The 19,037-nt window shown below is 44.4% G+C and overlaps 1 protein-coding gene across 1 annotated transcript in view; it reads left to right on the top strand.

Moving 5' to 3' along the window:
• Positions 1–18,799, top strand: part of dock1 (dedicator of cytokinesis 1) — a 248,180-nt gene extending 229,381 nt beyond the window's left edge. The window contains exons 47-52 of the mRNA XM_069665134.1: positions 8,354–8,491; positions 11,535–11,677; positions 12,052–12,250; positions 13,404–13,575; positions 15,431–15,582; positions 17,938–18,799. Coding sequence (XP_069521235.1) covers positions 8,354–8,491; positions 11,535–11,677; positions 12,052–12,250; positions 13,404–13,575; positions 15,431–15,582; positions 17,938–18,033 — 900 coding nt within the window. The 3' untranslated portion in view covers positions 18,034–18,799. The remainder of the gene's footprint in view (positions 1–8,353; positions 8,492–11,534; positions 11,678–12,051; positions 12,251–13,403; positions 13,576–15,430; positions 15,583–17,937) is intronic.
• The last annotated feature ends 238 nt before the right edge of the window (positions 18,800–19,037 follow it).

Below are 19,037 nucleotides of genomic sequence, written 5' to 3' on the forward strand. Positions count from 1 at the left end.
CATTTTCCCCCTTCAAATAAAGTAATTGCACCTCTCAGTAAGGCCTTGCAGACCGTGTTAAGGGATATCTGAAAGTCCTTTTATATGCTTAGTTTTAATGCTGAAGAATGCTTGTTCTCTTCTGTATATTGTGGCATTTATGTATAAAACGCTGTCACCTTACTAAAGCACCGCTGCTGCAAAATATAAAGTCACTCTAGAAGGTTACAGCTGAAAATATAATATGCTTTGAAGAACTCGTGAGTGCACTGCAAAGAGTGTCCGATGACAGTAACTGAAGAGAGCAGGGGAAAAGTGCAGTTAAGAGTTCAGCGGAGATAATAGCGGAGGAGAGTGCTGAAGCAAACATTCTGAAGTTAGGGCGGATGCTCCACAGCGTGAAGAGACAAGGAGAGATCAGCACTGGCTGTTTTGCGAGCTCTGCACCCTCACTGGGCCCGGGAGAAGTGCACACGCAGCAGACAGAAAGTGCACACACACATAGTTGGAATGCATCACAACATGTTAGAGGCTTTTATGAAACTTAACAGATCTTTAGCTCATTTGTGTCTCATGTGTGATTAATAGGCTCTCTTTGCCTTCTCGACGAATAACGAAACTTCCTCCCTTTGGGAATTTAAAAGCTGCACTTTAGTTTGAATGTTTTTTTTTGCTTCTTTTTATCACTCGCTCTGAAAGGGGCAATTCTCCCCTGGAAAAAGCCTCTGTCAGTCAAAGCTGGTGTGCCCTGTAATCGATAGAAGCAATAATATTTGAAATTGGCGCCATAGCTGTGGAGGAAGTTGTACAAACAGCTTGTGGTGTCGGCCATTCTACATTCCTACAACACCCAGCGTGCATTGCGCACCTCCCTCTGAAAGGAACGGCCAAGCGAGAGACGCTGGAATGAAATACTGACGAGAATATACCGGTGGATCGTCTCAAGCATCTTCAGGTCTGCAGTCTACATTTCAAACCTGACGATTTTGAACGAGACATGACATTGGAGGCGGGCGTCCTGGATTGAGGAAGTGTAGTTTAGCGAGCTCCCTGGCCTCCGCCAGATGACACGTTTTACGTAGTCTGGCGGAGGTTTTCCAGGGCCCGTTGGAGAAGCAGATAGCGTCCTCCAAAGGCACAGAGCCAAATTGTATTTTTTTCCTACCATAATGGCATCAGCTCCCCATAGTAGCATGATAGGACTGAGGGTAAAAATCGGCGAACTGGCCCTTTGATGGCCCTTTGATCTAAGGGTCACTTTAATACCGAGAAACCAGCCTTATGGTTCACCCAGGAATCGAGCACACATACAAGAAGTTTCTCTGTCTGCTTCCTAGCGCAAGATGCAACAAAAAGCCAACTTAATTCAATTTGCAGTGGTTGTTCCCTTTCCGTTGTTATAAAATAGGTCAACTTTGTGCTCCGCATCTGTGGTAGAAACTCCTCCGAATCTGAAAAGTTGGGCTCTGTTGTTTGTGAAACCTTTTGTCTTCAGAGACACGATGACTCACACAGGAACATGCCGGTCTCATCGCTTTCTTATTTCGCCTTCATGCCTTTTGTGACGCAGCTTACATGCTTATTCTTTCGTGGAAGTTTCCTATAATTAGTATTTTACATATAAGTTGTTACTCTAGTTTTCCAATATTTGCTTTTTCATGTGTGAACTCTGGGAAATGTAGGATACCTCTCTGAGTGAAGTAGAAGTTGAGGGAAACCTAAAAATAAACGTGTCGCTACATCATTACTCCTGGAAAGAAGCGAATATCACAAATACATTATGTTTGCGACTAGATTTTACCTTTAACACATACACCGATCAGCCAGAACATTATGACCACCTGCCTAATATTGTGTAGGACCCCCTTCTGCCGCCAAAACAGCCCTGACCTGTCGAGGCACGGACTCCATTAGACCTCTGAAGGTGTGCTGAAGTATCTGGTACCGAGACGTTAGCAGCAGATGCTTTCAGTCCTGTAAGTTGCGAGGTGGGGCCTCCGTGGATCGGACTTTTCCGTCCAGCACATCCCACAGATGCTCAGTTGGATTGAGATCTGGGAGGTTTGGAGGCTGAGTCAACACCTTGAACTCGTTGTTCCTCAAACCATTCCTGAACCATGTTTGCAGTGTGGCAGGGCGAATTATCCTGCTGAAAGAGGCCACTGCCATCAGGGAATACTGTTTCCATGAAGGGGTGTACTTGGTCTGCAATGTTTAGGTAGGTGGTGCGTGTCAAAGTAACAACCACATGAACGGCAGGACACAAGGTTTCCCAGCAGAACGTTGCCCAAAGCATCACACTGCCTCTGCTGGCTCGCCTTCTTCCCAGAGTGCATCCTGGTGCCATGTCTTCCCCAGGTCAGCAGCGCACCCTCACAGGCCGTCCGTTTGTGCAGTACAGTAGCTCTTCTGTTGGATCGGACCACACGGGCCAGCCTTCGCTCCTCACACGCGTCAATGAGCCTTGGCCGCCAGGGAACCTATCGCTGGTTTTCCTTCCTTGGACTACTTTTGGTCGGTACTCACCACTGCAGACCCTGAACGCCCCACAAGAGCTGCAGTTTTGGAGATGCTCTGACACAGGTCGTCTCGCCATCACAGTTTAGCCCTTCATCATTAGGTTTGCCCATTTCTCCTGCTTCCAACACTTTGAGGACAAAATGTTCCCCTGCTGCCTAACATATCCCACCCGCTGCCAGGTGCCAGTGTAACAAGATAATCATTGCTATTTACTTCACCTGTCAGTGGTCATAATGTTATGGCTGATCTGTGTATCAGTTATTTATACATCCACCTTGAAGCAAAGGCACCTAACAATAATGTGTGTAAGGCTACCTCTGCTTCAAAGCTTTGCGTTCATGCTCAGATGGGAGCGAGCTGAATCCATCTCAGCATCAGTCGGAGGTTTCAGCTGGACTAAAATAGTCTTAGAAATCACACTGCAATTTTGAAAATCATCCTCCAGCAACACTCAGTGCTAATTAGAAGGCGCTCCGTTGAACTCCCCTGTCAAGGTAGACGAGCAGCTCCGTCTCTGTCAGCTGTGTCAGGTTTAAAAATGTCCTTCAAACCGTGCTAAGTGTTTGAAATCACGGTGGTATGTATCCGCCATAAGCTAAGCGCAGAAAGACTCGATTGAAGTTGTTTGGTGTGATCATAAGAGGGACATGTCGTAGAGAGAGCAGACACATACACACAGGGAACTTTTAAAGTCACGACTAAGGCAGAGTTGTTGATTTGCTGCCGGAGCCAACATGCTTGTTTATCTCCCGTCTTGAATCCGTGTAAATGAGACAAATGAACGCGAGCCTGCTCCAGTGCACAAACTAAACGGTTCAAATGAGCCGGTGTGCGCTTGTTATTTTGAAATACCCTTTGTCGTTCTCGTCGAGTACTTAGAGAGGAAATGAGCAACTGGAAATCAGGAAATTAGGTAGTGTAAAAGAAAACTCCCTGGCAAATGCAAAGTAGGAGTTTTCCGTCATGTTTGGAGGTATAATTAGCAAACAAACGCTCCAGACAGATGCCTAAATTAGCACCCTAAAGTTCTCACTGCAGCATGAGCCACTCTATTAAGAGTTGTTAAAGGTAGCCGAGTGACTTATAAAGGAGTCGTTCCTGAAACGAACAGCCCAGCGAGAGACGCTGGAGTGAAATACTACCGTTTTTGCTGCAGGCGACGGCTCAGAGCGGTACAGAAGTCGAAATAAGACGAGAACATACCGGTGGATCGTCTCAAAAATCTTCAGGTCTGCAGTCTACATTTCAAACCAGACGATTTTAAACGAGACATGACATCGGAGGAGGGCGTCCTAGATTGAGAAAGTGTTGTTTAGCAAGCTCCCTGGCCTCCACCAGTCTGGCGGAGGTTTTCCAGGGCCCATTGGAGAAGCGGATAGCGCCTACCATAATGGCATCAGCTCCCCATAATAGCATGATAGCACTGAGGTTGAAAATAGGTGAACTGGCCCTTTAAAAGTTTTTGGTTTTTGGTCGCCCCACCTGTGACGACTCTGTTTGAGTCATCCCTGCCTGTGTGCTCCACTTTCTGACCTCCATGAAAGGTACGTCATCAGAGCCGTAATACCAGGCGTCTCAACGGCAATTTGTCCGTCCCAGCACGTCAGGGTGTGGCTGAGTAGTCTGCCCACTGAGCATGAGAGAGGGGATGGATTGACAGGCTCAGGGAAGAAGAACACAGGGCTCAGGGACACGGCTGATATTAAAACTGCAAATGCCACTTCTCATGTGTATTCATAAGGAAACAATCCCGGCTTTATGCATCCTGGACGTACATGAAAATAAAAAACTTTGATGGTGAAGTAGTGATCATATTCTGTCACTCGTACCTTTTTTTTGTCCTTTTATACCTTTATTGAGAGAGAGGACAGTGGACAGTGTCGGAAGCAGGGATGACACGCGACAAAGGGCCAATTGTTGGAGTCGAACCCGGGGTCGCCGCCGAGTAGTAGCCACCAATTAAAGTGCTGAGCTGAACCGGTGCCCCAATCATACCTCATTTATTAGCTTTTTTCTAATCATACTCAAACATGAGTGCGACAAGTGCTTTTCATAGTCAGGATCAAAAGCCCAAAGCGTCCCTGTGACCATGTTCCCCGTGGCATTTTTCAATCACAGTACCTTTTTATTAGAGTCCAACTTTAGAGCTGGCTCTTTCACTCATACTGTGACATATCGCATGGATACCTGCTGCCTGCTGTTTCATCAGCTAAGCCCTCTCATAAGGAATAGTGTAAAGTCAACACTAAAATGGACTGGGCTGTACTTACATAGCGCTTTTGTAATCTTCCGACCACTCAAAGCGCTTTTACACTACATGTCACACACTGATGGCAAAGGCCTGAGTGCCAATCAGATCTATGCCCGATCATACCTGATGGTTTTGCCTTTGGGAGCGATTTGGTGTCTTGCCCACGGAGACCTCGACATGTGACTGTAGCAGTCAGGGATCGAACCTCCAACCTTCCAATCAAGAGACGGCCGGCTCTACGCTAAAATGGTTGCCTCACAAGTACTTGGAGCACAACCTAACACGTTTGGATGTAAAAACATAACGAACACAAGCGGCCAATTAACATTCATTATAGATTTCCATCATCGTGCTTATCCTTGTTAATCAGCTACCTGGCTAGCATTAGCCACTTGAGATCGTAGCATATCTTAGAAAGCAAGCTAGATCCATACTGAAATATCTTATCAGTAAATGAGTTACTGTTGTGCAACATGACACCCAGCCGTTTTATCATTACTGAGTCTGACATTTTCTGATTCATCCCGACTCCAGGGGCATGTGTAACTATTTAGCTGTTGCTTAAAGTGATGTCGTCACTCATCTCTGTGGTGCAACTGCTTTTGTTTCTGTAATGCATAAAACAAAACTTAGTAATAATTTACTTTCTCTCTGGCCTAAGTTTGAACTTAAACAGAGCTGCTGCAACAAGCTGCCGGCCTTGTCTCACTTTCCCAGCTGCAGGATCGAGCACTCCAACTTTGCTCTTTTCTCCTTTTCAAAAAGAACAAACAATACCTGTTTACCTGTCAGTGCTACATACTGATGTAAAAAAGTGGGTTTTGCAGTTTGCATTGTTGCTCTTTGTTAGCTCAGCTTTATGGTTGGATTGATGCTGGGGTTTGTGCAGCCCCAGGTCTCCATTGTCCAATTATTGGAAATGAAAGTGGTAATCTCTGTTTGTTCTCTTTTGCGGCACCTAATTGTGGGAGCACACAGATATCCAGACCGTGTTGCATGTGTGACGTCCACGGTTGGCTCCGGTTGTAACTCTTGATTTTCCTGGCTGACGGTCGTTTGCCTTCATCTGAGCGTCGAGTTTGTTTCTTTTTCTTTGGATTTTCACTTATTTTTGAAGTTGTATCTGTAGTCATCGATCTTTTCTTTGTTTGTTCAGCCATAGTAGATTACAGTTTACTCGCAACGCTTGACCGAAAAATCAGCCGCTTAGCTCCGCCTACCCTCTCTGGCAGACCAACCACTGCTGGCTGATGGAAAACGCATCACTAACTGGGCGCCGCTTGTGAGTTTTTCTTCGACTGTCACACCAGACACCCAGTCTGTAATACTGCAGATGCAAAGGCTTTCATCAGTGGGTGATAGGCTCAATCACCATTGTGTTACCTCATTCGGCGAGACATTTATTTAAATGAAAACATTCGAGATTATTATTTAAACCTCTGCTATCTCCTATTGATGTCCCCGATCATAACCCTGCTGTCGGTGTCAACTTTATTTTGAAAGTTTGTACCTGTAATTAAACCCCTGTATGTGTGTGCGTGTTAGCAACCTTGAGCCTAAGTGTCTTCCTCTGTGAGCTTATCTCTGTGCAGCCACCAAACAGAATTCTGTTGCCATGCCGCCACTCAGTCGCTCTCAATCATCCTCAGGTCTATAAAAAGATGTGGGTATCCTGGGAGACGTGAATCTTGCCTCAGCTTTCACTCTCGCTGTTTTTCCTCCCCGTTTCTCTCTTCCTTTTTTTTTTTTGTCTCCTAACACTTGGTCCCTCTCACTCCTCCTCCTCCTCCTCCTCCTCCTCCACACTTCCTCCTCCTTCTAACCCCTTTATCTTTGTCCTCTTCCTCCTTTTTTTTTCACCTTCCTCTCTCCTCTCCTCTCCTCCAAGAGGTCCCGGCGGTGATGATGGAGGTGCTCAATATCAGGGGAAATCCTCGCAGGGTGTCTGTAGCCTTTTCTCATTTATCTTTCTGTGCCAGAGCTGTACCGTACAGTAACTAACAGTGAAAAATACTGGATTTAGACACTATGATACATGCTCAGTGTGTCTTTTCAAGCCGCTGTGTGCTTCTTCTATCATAGCATGCTCTTTAATGTATTAGAGGAGTGTGTTACACACGGCTGAGAACCTGAGGGCGTCTGATTTTTCAATCAGTAACCTTATAGACGTGTGCTGCTGCAGCTCCCCCTTAATAAGCGCAAATGTCGAAATGTGCGTAAATAAAACATGCACCGTTTGAGATTATTGCCAAAGGTTGCATCACGAAACAGAATTGATGTTGTGTGCCAGCTGTGTGAAGTCAGCCTTGACTGTAGCCTGCTGTGGAGGGCCAGTTTGCCCTCAGAGGAAGGGAAGAAAGGCGAGCAGTCTCCGGGGAATCAGAGGTTAGCACACACACACGCACACGCGCAGCGCCCTCTCCTCGCCGGCCTACCTGTCCGAGATACTTCACACGCTTGTTTGTACTCCGAGCAGCTTCTTTTGTTCCATTTGCTCGGGGCTGAGGTGAATTTGTTATCTGTTAAAGCTACTGTACTCAAAGCGCAGCACAAGATGCACTCTGCAGTTAAGTCGTTCCTTGTTTTTTTCAAATGTGCAAATGCACCACTCTGACTGGGACCGATTTAATATAAACGTTTGAATTAAATCCCCTCTAATGCGGTTTGTTTTTTGTGTTTACTTATTCATAAGCATAAAAGCATAAGCTGCTTTCCTTTTAACTTCAACACTGTTTCTCACTTATTGCAGCGAGAAAGTCAGGGCATATTTTTACAGTTGCCATGGGAAAGAAAAGGTCTGCTTTTCCCACAGCTGACAGGAGTGTCTTTGCTGCTTTCTGGTGAGTTATTGTGTAATTCCACACTGATTTACCACAGCCGAAGATGGCACGCAGCATTGAAGCATCTGGTTCTGAAAAACAAAAACTTAACCTGTGATTTCAACCAGGAGGGAAGAAAAAAAAATCTCTCATTTGCTGGCTCCCTGAGGGATGATGCTTCCTCCTCTTGCCAGGTTTAGTCAGCAGAGCTTGCTGACACCGACTGTGGCTCTGGGGTTTCCTAATTACTACTTTTCTGCAGTTTCAGTCTCTCTGTCTCCCTCTCTCTCTCTCTCTCTCTCTCTCTCTCTCTCCCCGTCTACCTGAGCTGCCTCTGTTAAGTGTTTAGAGTTTGCAGCGTGCTGGGAAAGGGTGCACTGCGTCTATTTGCATCAGAGTTTGAGAGGAAAGCATCCGTCACATGCCTTTGCGTGTAGTCTGTGTATGCTCTGTTGTTGCCTTGTTAAATTTACCTGTGATATGCTGTCGTCTGTGGGAGGCAGGGGGAAAGGGTGTAAGGGTATCAGCCTCTCATTTTCCCACCAGCATACGGCTGCAGTGAGACTTCCTTCTCGTGCACTCAGCCTGATGTGCAGTCACTGCTCGTGCACATTTCTCACAGCCCGGAGGTCAAAGCCTATGTGCGTTTAAATTGGTTGTATAAGAGGCTTATTCCTCTGATAGACGAACCTACATTTAGCCTCACATCTCTCCAGGGTATGTTGCATGAAGGTTTTCTTACACTTCTGTGTTTTCTCCCCCCCCTCCCCCCTCCCCCCGACAGATCCCGCACCTCGCAGAAGGCGTTCGCATCCACGGAGAGAAGGTCACCGAGGCGCTGAGGCCTTTCCACGACCGCCTAGAGGCCTGCTTCAAGCAGCTGCGGGAGAAGGTGGAGAAACAGTACGGAGTAAAGACCCTGGTAAGAGCTTTTGTCTGTTAGTGACCTTTCTGTTACATGAAAAGTGCACCGAGCAACAGAATGGAAGCTTTAAACGGGCACTAATGGAACCTGCAGCCGTCTCTTTTTTTGTGTTTGTGTTTCTTTGTTTCGTCATTGATGCTACTTTTTTCTCTTTTTTTTGCAAATTGGATTAAACACAGATGAAATTAGTTTTTGTTATTTGAAGACGTTTATTTTTTAGTGTTTTTATTGTTGTTTATACCTAATAATGGACAAAGAATGACTTAAGACAGGAAAACATTTATAGGACTTTTTTTCATGCCTTAAAGCTATAGGAAACCTAATCTCAGATTCATACATAGAAATGTAGAATCTGTAGGCAGGGGCGTGGATGTTTGGTACGGGAAGTGTTCTTGTTTCTGTTTGTATTCCGCTTGTAGTCCGAGTAATATTGACCAATCAGCAGGCTGCCACGTATGCAGGAAAAACAGTCCATGTGGAGAGCAAAAGCAGGCGGAACATAATCCACCGTAATCCCATCAGCGGCTACCTGATGATGATTTAGCTTCTTATTAATCTCTATAAACAGACATCTGCATGCTAACAGCTAACAATCTGTTCTAGAGCTAAAATTCAACTTGAGATAAATTCCCTCTGTGTGTCACGAAAGCAGTTCAGCGCTCAGATTTCCCGACTTCCTCGAACGCATCAGAAATGACTGATCCGACCTCCGTTCAACAAACGAGCATTTTCAAAGTAGTTTTCTTCTCCTCTTGAGGACAGACCTGACAAAGCTTCATTTTTACTTTTTTACTAATCTGCATCATGATGTTGAAATTTCGGCAGAGGTGAGACCCGTTAATTAAAGTCAATCACAAGAAAAACAGGTTCTTTTTCTGTAAACGATGCAGCACGCGGAAAAGGAAGTCTTGACAGGAAGTCGTTTATCTTTAACCACTAGCTACACACCTGGCATGTTCACTGTTGTCCCCAGAGGCTGTATCATCATCAGACTATAGCCGATGAGATCCCATCTCTACCTGTAAAAATAATCACAGTTGATTCTCCTTTTTTCACACCAATGTCCGTCAGAAATAACAATTAGATGCGACTAAATCAAGATCAAAGTAAGGAGCTTCATTTGGATTTACTTTTCAGTGCAAACCTTTTAAAAACATTTAAAGCAGGAAAAAAAGGGATCAAATTAATGAAAGAATAAATGACTAAGATAATAAATAACACCATTTCATGACTTTGAGCTGATGGCTTAAATTATAATAAACACAGATTCTATTCATCTAGTTATTTCCAATTTCCGAGTTTCCTGTTCCCTTACAGTGAGTCTTAAAATGTGCTTATACCGTACATGTCAGGCTTGCTTTTCCTTTTAGCTGAAGTCAGCTCATATCTGGTGTGATGCTGCCGGGGACTTCCTCCCATCTCTCTCCCCCTTTACAGATTTAATTGTGTCGTGGCCAAGCTTTTCCCTCCATCTTGCCGGAGGTAAAGGAGGCCTCGCTCAATTTAAAGGGAGAGCTTGGTGACCTTTGGGAGGAGAGAATAGCCGTCACTTTCCCGGGTGTGATAATAAGGTTTTCCCATCAGATGTGTGATGGCCCCTTTCTCCGCTTGAAAGGACTCTTTAAAATGCAGACGGGTTCATTATTAGAGCTGATGTCACCAGATTTTTCAGGCTCTTTTTTTTTTTACAGAAGAACAGAAATTAATAGTACCATTGAAGTTTATACTTTCTTATTAACTTTCTGTTTGATTAGCTGCTGCGTTTGGAGCTCAGATTTATACTCTGGCTTTGGATAATACACGGGATGACCTTCATTCACTCTCCCAGCCCCTACTGTAGAATCAAATACTTCATCTCCTGCTGTAGAGGAACATAGCAGAAAGCTATTTGTGTTTTTTTACAGGTAACAATGTATGGCAGCCTGTGTTTACTTGCTAGCTTCTTGCTAGCTAGCAAGTAAACACTGCTAGCTAGCTACCTCGCCTCACAGTACATTTGATAAACGAGTTCTGAAAGCCTGAAACAGTTGAAATGTTAAGAATGATATACTTTATAGTTCACATAAGAAACCATTCTTCTATAATACATTCTTTCTCAACAGATTTATAAATGACTTTTTTATGATAAAATCAAGCTAAGTGTGACATAAAGCGGCTAAAGCTAATACAGAACACTGAGTGCTCTCTGGTCGACCCTCTAAGAGTAGGAGTGCATGAAACTTCGGAAGTATCAATTTCTTTTAAAAGTGTTTCCTTTGTTGCATTTTTTTAGCTCTACCACTTTGATTTAGATGGAAATATGACGACTTAATGGACTCCATAAAGTGTGCCATTAAGTTTCGTAAGGTTGGCAAGCTGCCATTTCTGAAATGTCTCCACATTTCTTGGTTGGGCTGTTGGAAGATTTTTTTACAGACATATATTCCACCTTATTATAAATTGTATATATCATTCCCCTGATTTCCCACCAAGGGCTGTTTTTGTCAGTACTTTGGTTTGTGAGTACACTCCTACCAGCCTCAGATTCACATTGATTTGGATGGCAATTAGCAAATGCTAGCATGCTAACACACTAGACATAGACGGTGGAAATGGCGCTATTAACAGCTATACATCAACATGTTAGCATTATAGAGCATAATAAATAAATTAGCATACATTAATTAGCATTTTACTCCATTTCCTCAGAGAATCTTTGTCTTGTTGGATTAATTGTTCAATAAGAGAGTTATTGAGGCTTTGGGAACATTACGTCTTATTTCCTGTTTTCTGACGTGACAGGAATCTACACGGCCTGGCTCTTACCTATTTGTTTAGTTAAATCCAGGTGGTGAGTTTTTTTTGGCCAGGCAGTGTACATCATTCATCCACCAGCTATACTTCTTTAGCTTCTTCCTGTTAGCCTACATTTGAGTTTTTTTGTATGTAACTGAGTGTAACTGAATGTAACTCTGAGTACATTCTATAAACCTTAAACAAAAGTAAATAGTCTACTGCTGCAACTGAACTCCCTCTGTGTTTTTTTTCTTTGTTGCGTCAGCCGACTGCAGACGAACGGCGGGGTTCTCGTCCTCACTCCATGGTGCGCTCCTTCACCATGCCTTCCTCCCAGAGGCCGCCGTCTGTGGTTTCAGTCACCTCCATCTCCTCTGACAACTCCCCCTCCAGGCCCGGCTCAGACGGGTAACGCTCTGTTCACTGTTCTTCGGGGCATAAAACACCATACATCGTCCTCTTTAGAGCAGTTTTAACTTTAAATATTAACATTGCTGTTTTGTTAAGTTCATGAAGACTGTGCTCCTGTTATAAACCAGAAAAGGAAGCACAAAGCATTCTTGTACAGTTGGAGGAGTTTCTCCGCATCTTCTCTGGCATGAGTCAGCGTATTACATAAAGTTCAAGGCTTATTGAAGGCTGTATTAAAATTAAAACATCCACTGAATGATCAGACTCGCTTCCCAAGCCAGTGAAAGATTGATAAAGCCGCCTCAGATGCGCAGCCAAGTAAGAGATGAACACCCTTTGATTGGACCATTATCTCATTCTCTTTCTGCCAGCTTTGCCCTGGAGCCTCTCCTGCCAAAGAAGCTGCACACCAAGTCTCAGGACAAGCTGGACCGAGACGAGTCTGACAGGGGGGGCAAGGACAGGAAGAAGGAGAAGAGGAACAGTAAGCACCAGGAGATCTTTGACAAGGAGATGAAGACGACAGAGATCCCTCTGCAGCCCGCCGAGGCCGTCATACTGTCTGAGACGGTAGTACAAGAAACTCTCTCTTCCTTCTCCTGTGCTGTATTCTCCTGCTCTTGTTGTGTTCTCTTTCTTTTACTCTGTCCTGCACAAGTACTATGAACATTTGCTCTGGATGTTTATAGTTCCCTAAAGCTAAAAGAGGAGTTTTGGGCTGACCAAATTCACACCTCCTGACAACCAGAGCAGGAAGGTTTGGGACCTTCCGATGTTAGGCCTAGATTAGTGAAGGTTTTACTGATCCAGGCTTTAATTGTCATTAAATGCAAACTATGTGTACAAATAATGGAACTAGAAGAAGAAGATCTTCTTTCTTTGATCTTCCACCTTCGTCTACCCCTTCCCCTGTGTTCTCTTTGCACTCTACATATCTATACCGCCCCCACCCCCGCCCTCTCTACTGTGCTCATGTCGCAGGTATCCCTGCATGCCCAGTGGGAATGCTCCCTAGCTTCCAGAATTAAGATAAGGGCAGGAATGGGATCCAAAAGAGGCCCCTGGGAGCGGTGGAGCCGTCTGGCTTGTGATAGGAGCCGCCTGCCTCGGGGGTCAAGGGTAGAGCACCTAGGGGTCCCTGCTAGTTACAAAGGAGTCTTGGGAACACACACGTTTAGCTTTTTCAGCCTCAATGCAAATTGCAATTTTATGTTTTATTGTTCTAAGAAAAAACGACATCCCTGACTAAAGCGTCTTGTTATTTTCAGGTCTCCCTCGTGGCTGCCTGTTTGACGCAGGCAAATTACAAAGCTGTTTGTTAATGTAGCCTACAGTGTGGAGTAGCCCTGAGGACATATCTTTTTATATTGAAATTGCAGCCCTAATAAAGCCGGCAGCACGTGCTCTTGCATGCAAACACTGATTTGTAACCACAAATAAAATAATGCAACCCGAGGAGCACATTTATCCAAATAGTTTCTCCTTCAGGATTACAAACAGCCGACTTGTGAGCTGCGTGGATACAATCGCATCGGCCCCAAAGGAGACGTGAAACCAATTTTCTCCTTTAAATGATCTTTTATTGATCTTTTGTTATATTTTACCCTCCACTGGACACATTTGCAACACAGTCAATTTTGTTCTCACTTCTGTTTTATTGGCTTGTTGTGTAATTTAGATCCCTGACAGTGCTAACAACTTATCTTTGTCTGTGCACAATCAGATCAGCCCCCTGCGGCCTCAGAGACCAAGGAGTCAAGTTATCAACCAGATTGGTGTAGACCGCCGCCTCTCCGTGTCCCCCGGACCTCCTTCTTCTTCTAACTCCTCCTCGCCAGGACCCCCACCCATCACGCCCAGGAGCAAACTCTTCTTCAGCCTGCACACTGGTTCCAGTAAGAGCGATCCTACTGTACTCACTAAGACTGGTGGACCGGAGCCTTTGTTGTCTTTGTTGCACCACTGTTACCACATGCGCCAAGATGCTCTGTTTGGTCTTAATCATAGCGCTGTGGGGCATTTCTGCTACATTTCTTTAAATGACCAAGCACATCATAACTGTCAGCACCGAACACACACCCTCTGAGTTTATGTCTTTGTCACTGGGCTGGCTGGATCACACATAATGGGCTCATTTGTTCCAGATGTTCATTAGCAAAAGAGAGAGATGACTGCTGCTGCCTCAAAACTCTTGGATAAAAACGCCACTTTTAATTCACACTTTGCTTCTTCCCTCAGACACTGAGGCATGAGATGCACGTTTTAAGTCGACCAAATCAGTTTCATGCCAGCATCTTTGAGTCGCAGGATTCTTGTAAAACAATCTGCACTTAAAAGCAGATGTCCATCGATTTAGTATTGCACTTCTATAAAGTCAGGGGACTTGCTAGAAAATCAATGCAACAAAGGCTGTTGTGTCCTGACTTTTATGTGATTTGTACGGGTCAAGCCCCAAAAACAAAGGAGGCTGTTCTGTTCTCAACAGTGCAAATGTTATTACATAGAAACTAATAGTTTTTGGCATCTAAAAAATAGGGCCTGAAGTATTTCAAATTCTTCCATTATATATTTGTGGTAATATTTAACTCAAACTCCACCATTGGTTTTTTTTATTAAAGAGGGGGTATTCTGCTGTTTCACATTTTAAGACATATATATAATGTTACAATGTTGGATGTCCAGACTAAACGTGGGTGAGGTTTCAAATCTGTAGGTAAAAGTATGTTGGAGTAATCCCCTGCTAAAAAAAGACTTCTCCAGACACCCAAATATAGAGTTCTTCCACTCTGTGATGTCACAAAGTGGAGGAACTCTATATTTGGGCATCTGCCCGAGACACAGCAGAACTTCCTCCCCCTGGCACAGTTAGGACACACCCACCCAGCAGCTCAGTCTGCCTCTGATTTTTGTTTTCCCTCCACCACTGTGCTCGACGACTCTGCTCATCAAGTTGGCCAGTCAGAAGAGAGTGTAGGGCTTGTAGGGGCGGGGTTTCTTAAAGGGACTGCGCTGACTGAGTCGTTTCAGGCAGAGGCTGTATGAGGGCCTGCACAGAGCCCCAGAGTGAGACAAATGTTTTTTTAACTGTAAATTATGCTAAGCTACTCCACAGGTATCACAGAGTGAAACATGACGCTTGAAATTAGCATAATACTCCCCCTTTAAATATTTATATTATGGTTATAAATGCTTAAAGGGAGGGTTAAAGTAGTGTTCACAATTTTGTATGATTTAGAGATATATTTAAAAATTAAAATTGATTTTTTTTCTTGTGTAATTAGGGTACGGGAGCTTCCCTGAGCTCCTGTACTTCATTGTGAGGCGAGCATTCTCTGCAGACACAGTTAAAATATCAACATGGCAGCATTAGAGCTAATAGAAGTGAAGGTTCTTCAGTCGTCTGGAAGTGGTTCGGTTTTGCAGCGTCTGACCTCGAGCACACCACTGTCTGCTGTTAAGTTTGTCCAAAATGTGCGAACTAAAAGCAGCATGACTAATTTATTTCATCATCTAAAACAGGAACGAAGCAGAGCATTACTGTGTGGCGCACCAGCCCAGCCCAAAAGCACTTACTAAAAAGAAGCTTTTTATCTGAGGTTTTATTTTCAATCCATCGATTTTTATTTACAAAGCCACCAAACACAACAAAAGTTATCTCAGGACACAGGGAATTCACCAGAATCCATTTAGAGCAACGCTACCCATGTAGTGTGACTGTAAGCTGATGCGTCCCCTCTCTCTCTCACACAGGTCTCGAGCTGAACGGGATGGGCTCCTCCGACAAAGGTGAGAACCCTCCTCCGCTGCCGGTGAAAGGAAGCACGGCTGATTACGGCAACCTGCTAGATAATCAGGACTTGACGAGTCCCACGACGCCTCCTCCACCCCCGCCACATCAGAGGGTAGGTGTTTTAATTAGAGCTGAGAGGAGCTCCGTAATGATGCATGGCACTTCTAATGAAGCAAGAGGCCGCTTCACGCACTTGACATTCGGGTTAGCCTCCTCCGCTGTCCCTTCACCCCTATACGTCCTGTCATAATGTGCGCATGATGTGTATATGCATGTTTCACACTGTGCGTGTTCTCTATTTATGCCTCGTTTTCGTAATGTGTGCCACAGAGAAGTGTAGGCATCAGTCAGTTAGCAGCGAGGGCCTCCACCCGCCTGTCCACCCTGCTGTTATTTATACCCCCCCCCCCCCCAGCCGGCCCGCCGCTCAGACGTGATTGATCGGATGATTACTTTGCCTCTCACATCCATCAGGAGCCCTCCCGCTGTTAATCACCAGCTCGTCTCTCCACACTCACCGACGTCTACGCTAGCCATCCTCTCGCCTCGCCACTCGCTTAACTAATCTTATTTATCCGCTGTCACAGCGCCGTGGACAGGTAGTAAAACGCAGCCTCTGCTCGCAGAGTGGCAGCAGGCTGACAGTGGTGAAGTGAGAGCAGATGTTCACAGGCTGAGTGACAGCGGCTCTTCATTTGGAGTCCTTGAAGGAGGTGACAAGCACTATGTCCCTGTTGTGAACTAGGAGAGGCCAGCAGGTCAGGACAGAACAACCGAACATTTCAGATGTTTCTCTCTGGATTGACTTTAGATTGAAATTTGATTTAAGGTAGCTAAACAGAATCTCCTCCTGCCTCCTTCCTATAGATCACATGATCTTATTATGTCACAGCCCCAATCTGTATTTTATCTGGGTAAATGTGAAGTTTACCTTCATTAAATTACTGAAAAGGATGGAAACAAATGTTTTTGATGTTCGAAAGTTCTCTTTTCTTTGAACATTATTAAGTACAACGACATTTTTCATCACCAGAAAACATTAGCTTAGTGTGCTTTCACACCTACAGTCTGTTCATTTGATCTGAATCAAAGACCAAAATGTTACAATGTGGCGTTTTGCCTGGAGTTTGTTTTGCCGGGGGACCAAAAGTTTTGATGCGCGAGGAAGACTGCTCTCTGATTGGTCAGAATTTCTATGTGGGAAAACTCCCTGAAGTTAACGTAGAGAAAGAGTTTTTTTTACTTTTAGCCGACGTTGTTCCACAGTTCGATGAGTTCCATCTCCTTCAGTTTTTCACTGAACAGTTTGAACTCCTCTGTGTTCTTGTGCGTTTCCACAAGCATTTGTGAAATTGTTTGGTCAGCCCATATTTCAGAGCCCTCACCTCGTCTCTCCCCCACGTCTGTCCTCTACTTATCATGCTGCCTGGCTGCGTCTGTCTCTGCAAGTGTCAGCGCCTGTTAACAACCCACAATGCAGTGTTTTGGTTTGCTTCCTATATTAAGTCCTACTTTAAGTCTGTTTATGTTCTCACCTGAATCGAACCGGACCGTGGTTTGTATGGAAACAGACCGAGTCCTGTCTGTTCTGGTGGTGTTCTCACCTGTCCAAACGAACCAGATTTTCAGATCAAAGCCCGAAAGTCCGGACCAAAGCTGTCAGGTGTGAAATGATTCCAAGTGTTGTGCCAGGCTACATGATATAAACCCAAACTCAATATGCGGGGTATCTTGGAGGAAAATAAGCCTCCGTGTACAAATGTGTGTGTCATTAGGTAGGTCGGATCAAGTTTATAGACTTCATAAAAGAAGTGGACATTGCCTTTTGGTTTCACAATTGAAGCAAATGTGAAAGTTCCTTAAATCTACATTTCTCTCTAGTGGCCAGCAGGGGGCGACAACACAGGTTGTAAAATGAGCTTGTATGCAAGCAGATGAGAAAATGACCCTGCTTCTCAGTTGATTTATAAAAATGCTCTAACTTAGTTTATGGTCACAATCTCTAGTATGACATCCTTTTCAGTACAGCATGATGTTTACTTCCTGAATTTTGGTCCCAGTTAGAGTAAAATTGCCAATAAGGCAGGGTATGTTTAGGACGTGGCTACCTGTGATGGATAAGTCGCAACCATGGCAACCTGTCAACAAGGAAAGAGATGTAGAGATCTAAACATGTTTGCTTCTGGTTCCAAAAATAATCCAAGATGGTGACGGCCAAAATGTCATGTGTGGCTTCAAAAAGGTCGTCCAGAAACCAATGGGTGACGTCACTATGGCAACATCCACTTCTTTTATACAGTATATGATCCATAGTTGTGACCACAGACATGAGTGTTTGGTAAGCTGATCCTGGCTGATTCATCCCTGTGTTTAAAGGCCTGTCAATCATTTAAAGACCGACAGCAGTTTTAAATCCCTGTGTGAGAAACAATAACACATTCAAGGTAACTGTGTTGTCTATTCACAGCATGTTCCACCTCCTCTGCCCAGCAAGACCCCTCCTCCACCTCCCCCCAAGACCACCAGGAAGCAGGCCTCCATCGATTCAGGAATTGTACAGTGAACAAAGACGCTGACAGTAGGACCAAACGACACACTGACAACACAACAAAAAAAAACAACATCAACTGTAAACGCTTCCCCTCCCAAAAAAAAAAAAAAAAAAGCAGTTGTTTTTACCCACACATTCCTCGCTCCCTGTCCCAGCTTGACAAGATGAATACCTCACTGCAGCCCGCCCCTTCTTATCATCTTTTTTTTTTTTTTTCCTTCTTCTCGTGTTGCCTTCAGTTTGACGATGATGCAGTCTGCAGCAGGGAGCATGTTGCACAGATGAGTAGTCACTGAATTTATAGATGCTGTCTCCTGTACCACTTCAAGACTCTATCAGGACGTTCAGACGGATAAGCTCGGACCACCGGCTTCCCTAAAATGGCCAAAATCTCACGTATATGAGAGCGCATTAAAGAATGATTCCTCTTTTATTCATACTCCCACTATGTACAGAGGTTTGTATATAGGATTTTATTTTATTTCAGGTTTTTTTTGTATGTGATTTGATGACTTTTTTTTGTATTAACGTATCATTAGAGTAAGCGGCATTTATACAAACAAAAAAGGGCTTGTAGGTTTTGAATTGACAGGGACTTTACAGAGACGGATCATGGATTTTATTGGTATACATTTGGAGTGCACATACAACTAACTCCTATCATTATCATCGTCAGACCTTGTCCTAGATTTGCTGTAACCTTGGATTTCAATAATATTCCCAATTCACTACTGACATGACTTCTGAATAAACTTTCAAATGTATGTATTTTTAAAAACATGTCTGCCTCATTATTTCGGATGCTGAAAATAGATGCGAGTGTTTTCATATTTCCAGAACAATCTGCACGCGTTCCCTCGCTTCTGCTGAGCCCTCGGTAACGCCGCCTTGAGTGACAGCCCTCAAGAACAGCCTCTTCATTATGAACACACGGGCGTTTTATACCGCATACGTGTTACGCCGCAGAATGACTTCCATACAGGCTAATGCAATCACATTTCCATAATGTGCCCGCT

The sequence above is a fragment of the Semicossyphus pulcher genome, unplaced genomic scaffold (assembly GCF_022749685.1).
Source record: "Semicossyphus pulcher isolate SPU_LCO1_2020_fin unplaced genomic scaffold, fSemPul1.0.p SCAF_16, whole genome shotgun sequence".
Classification (NCBI taxonomy): Eukaryota; Metazoa; Chordata; class Actinopteri; order Labriformes; family Labridae; genus Semicossyphus; species Semicossyphus pulcher.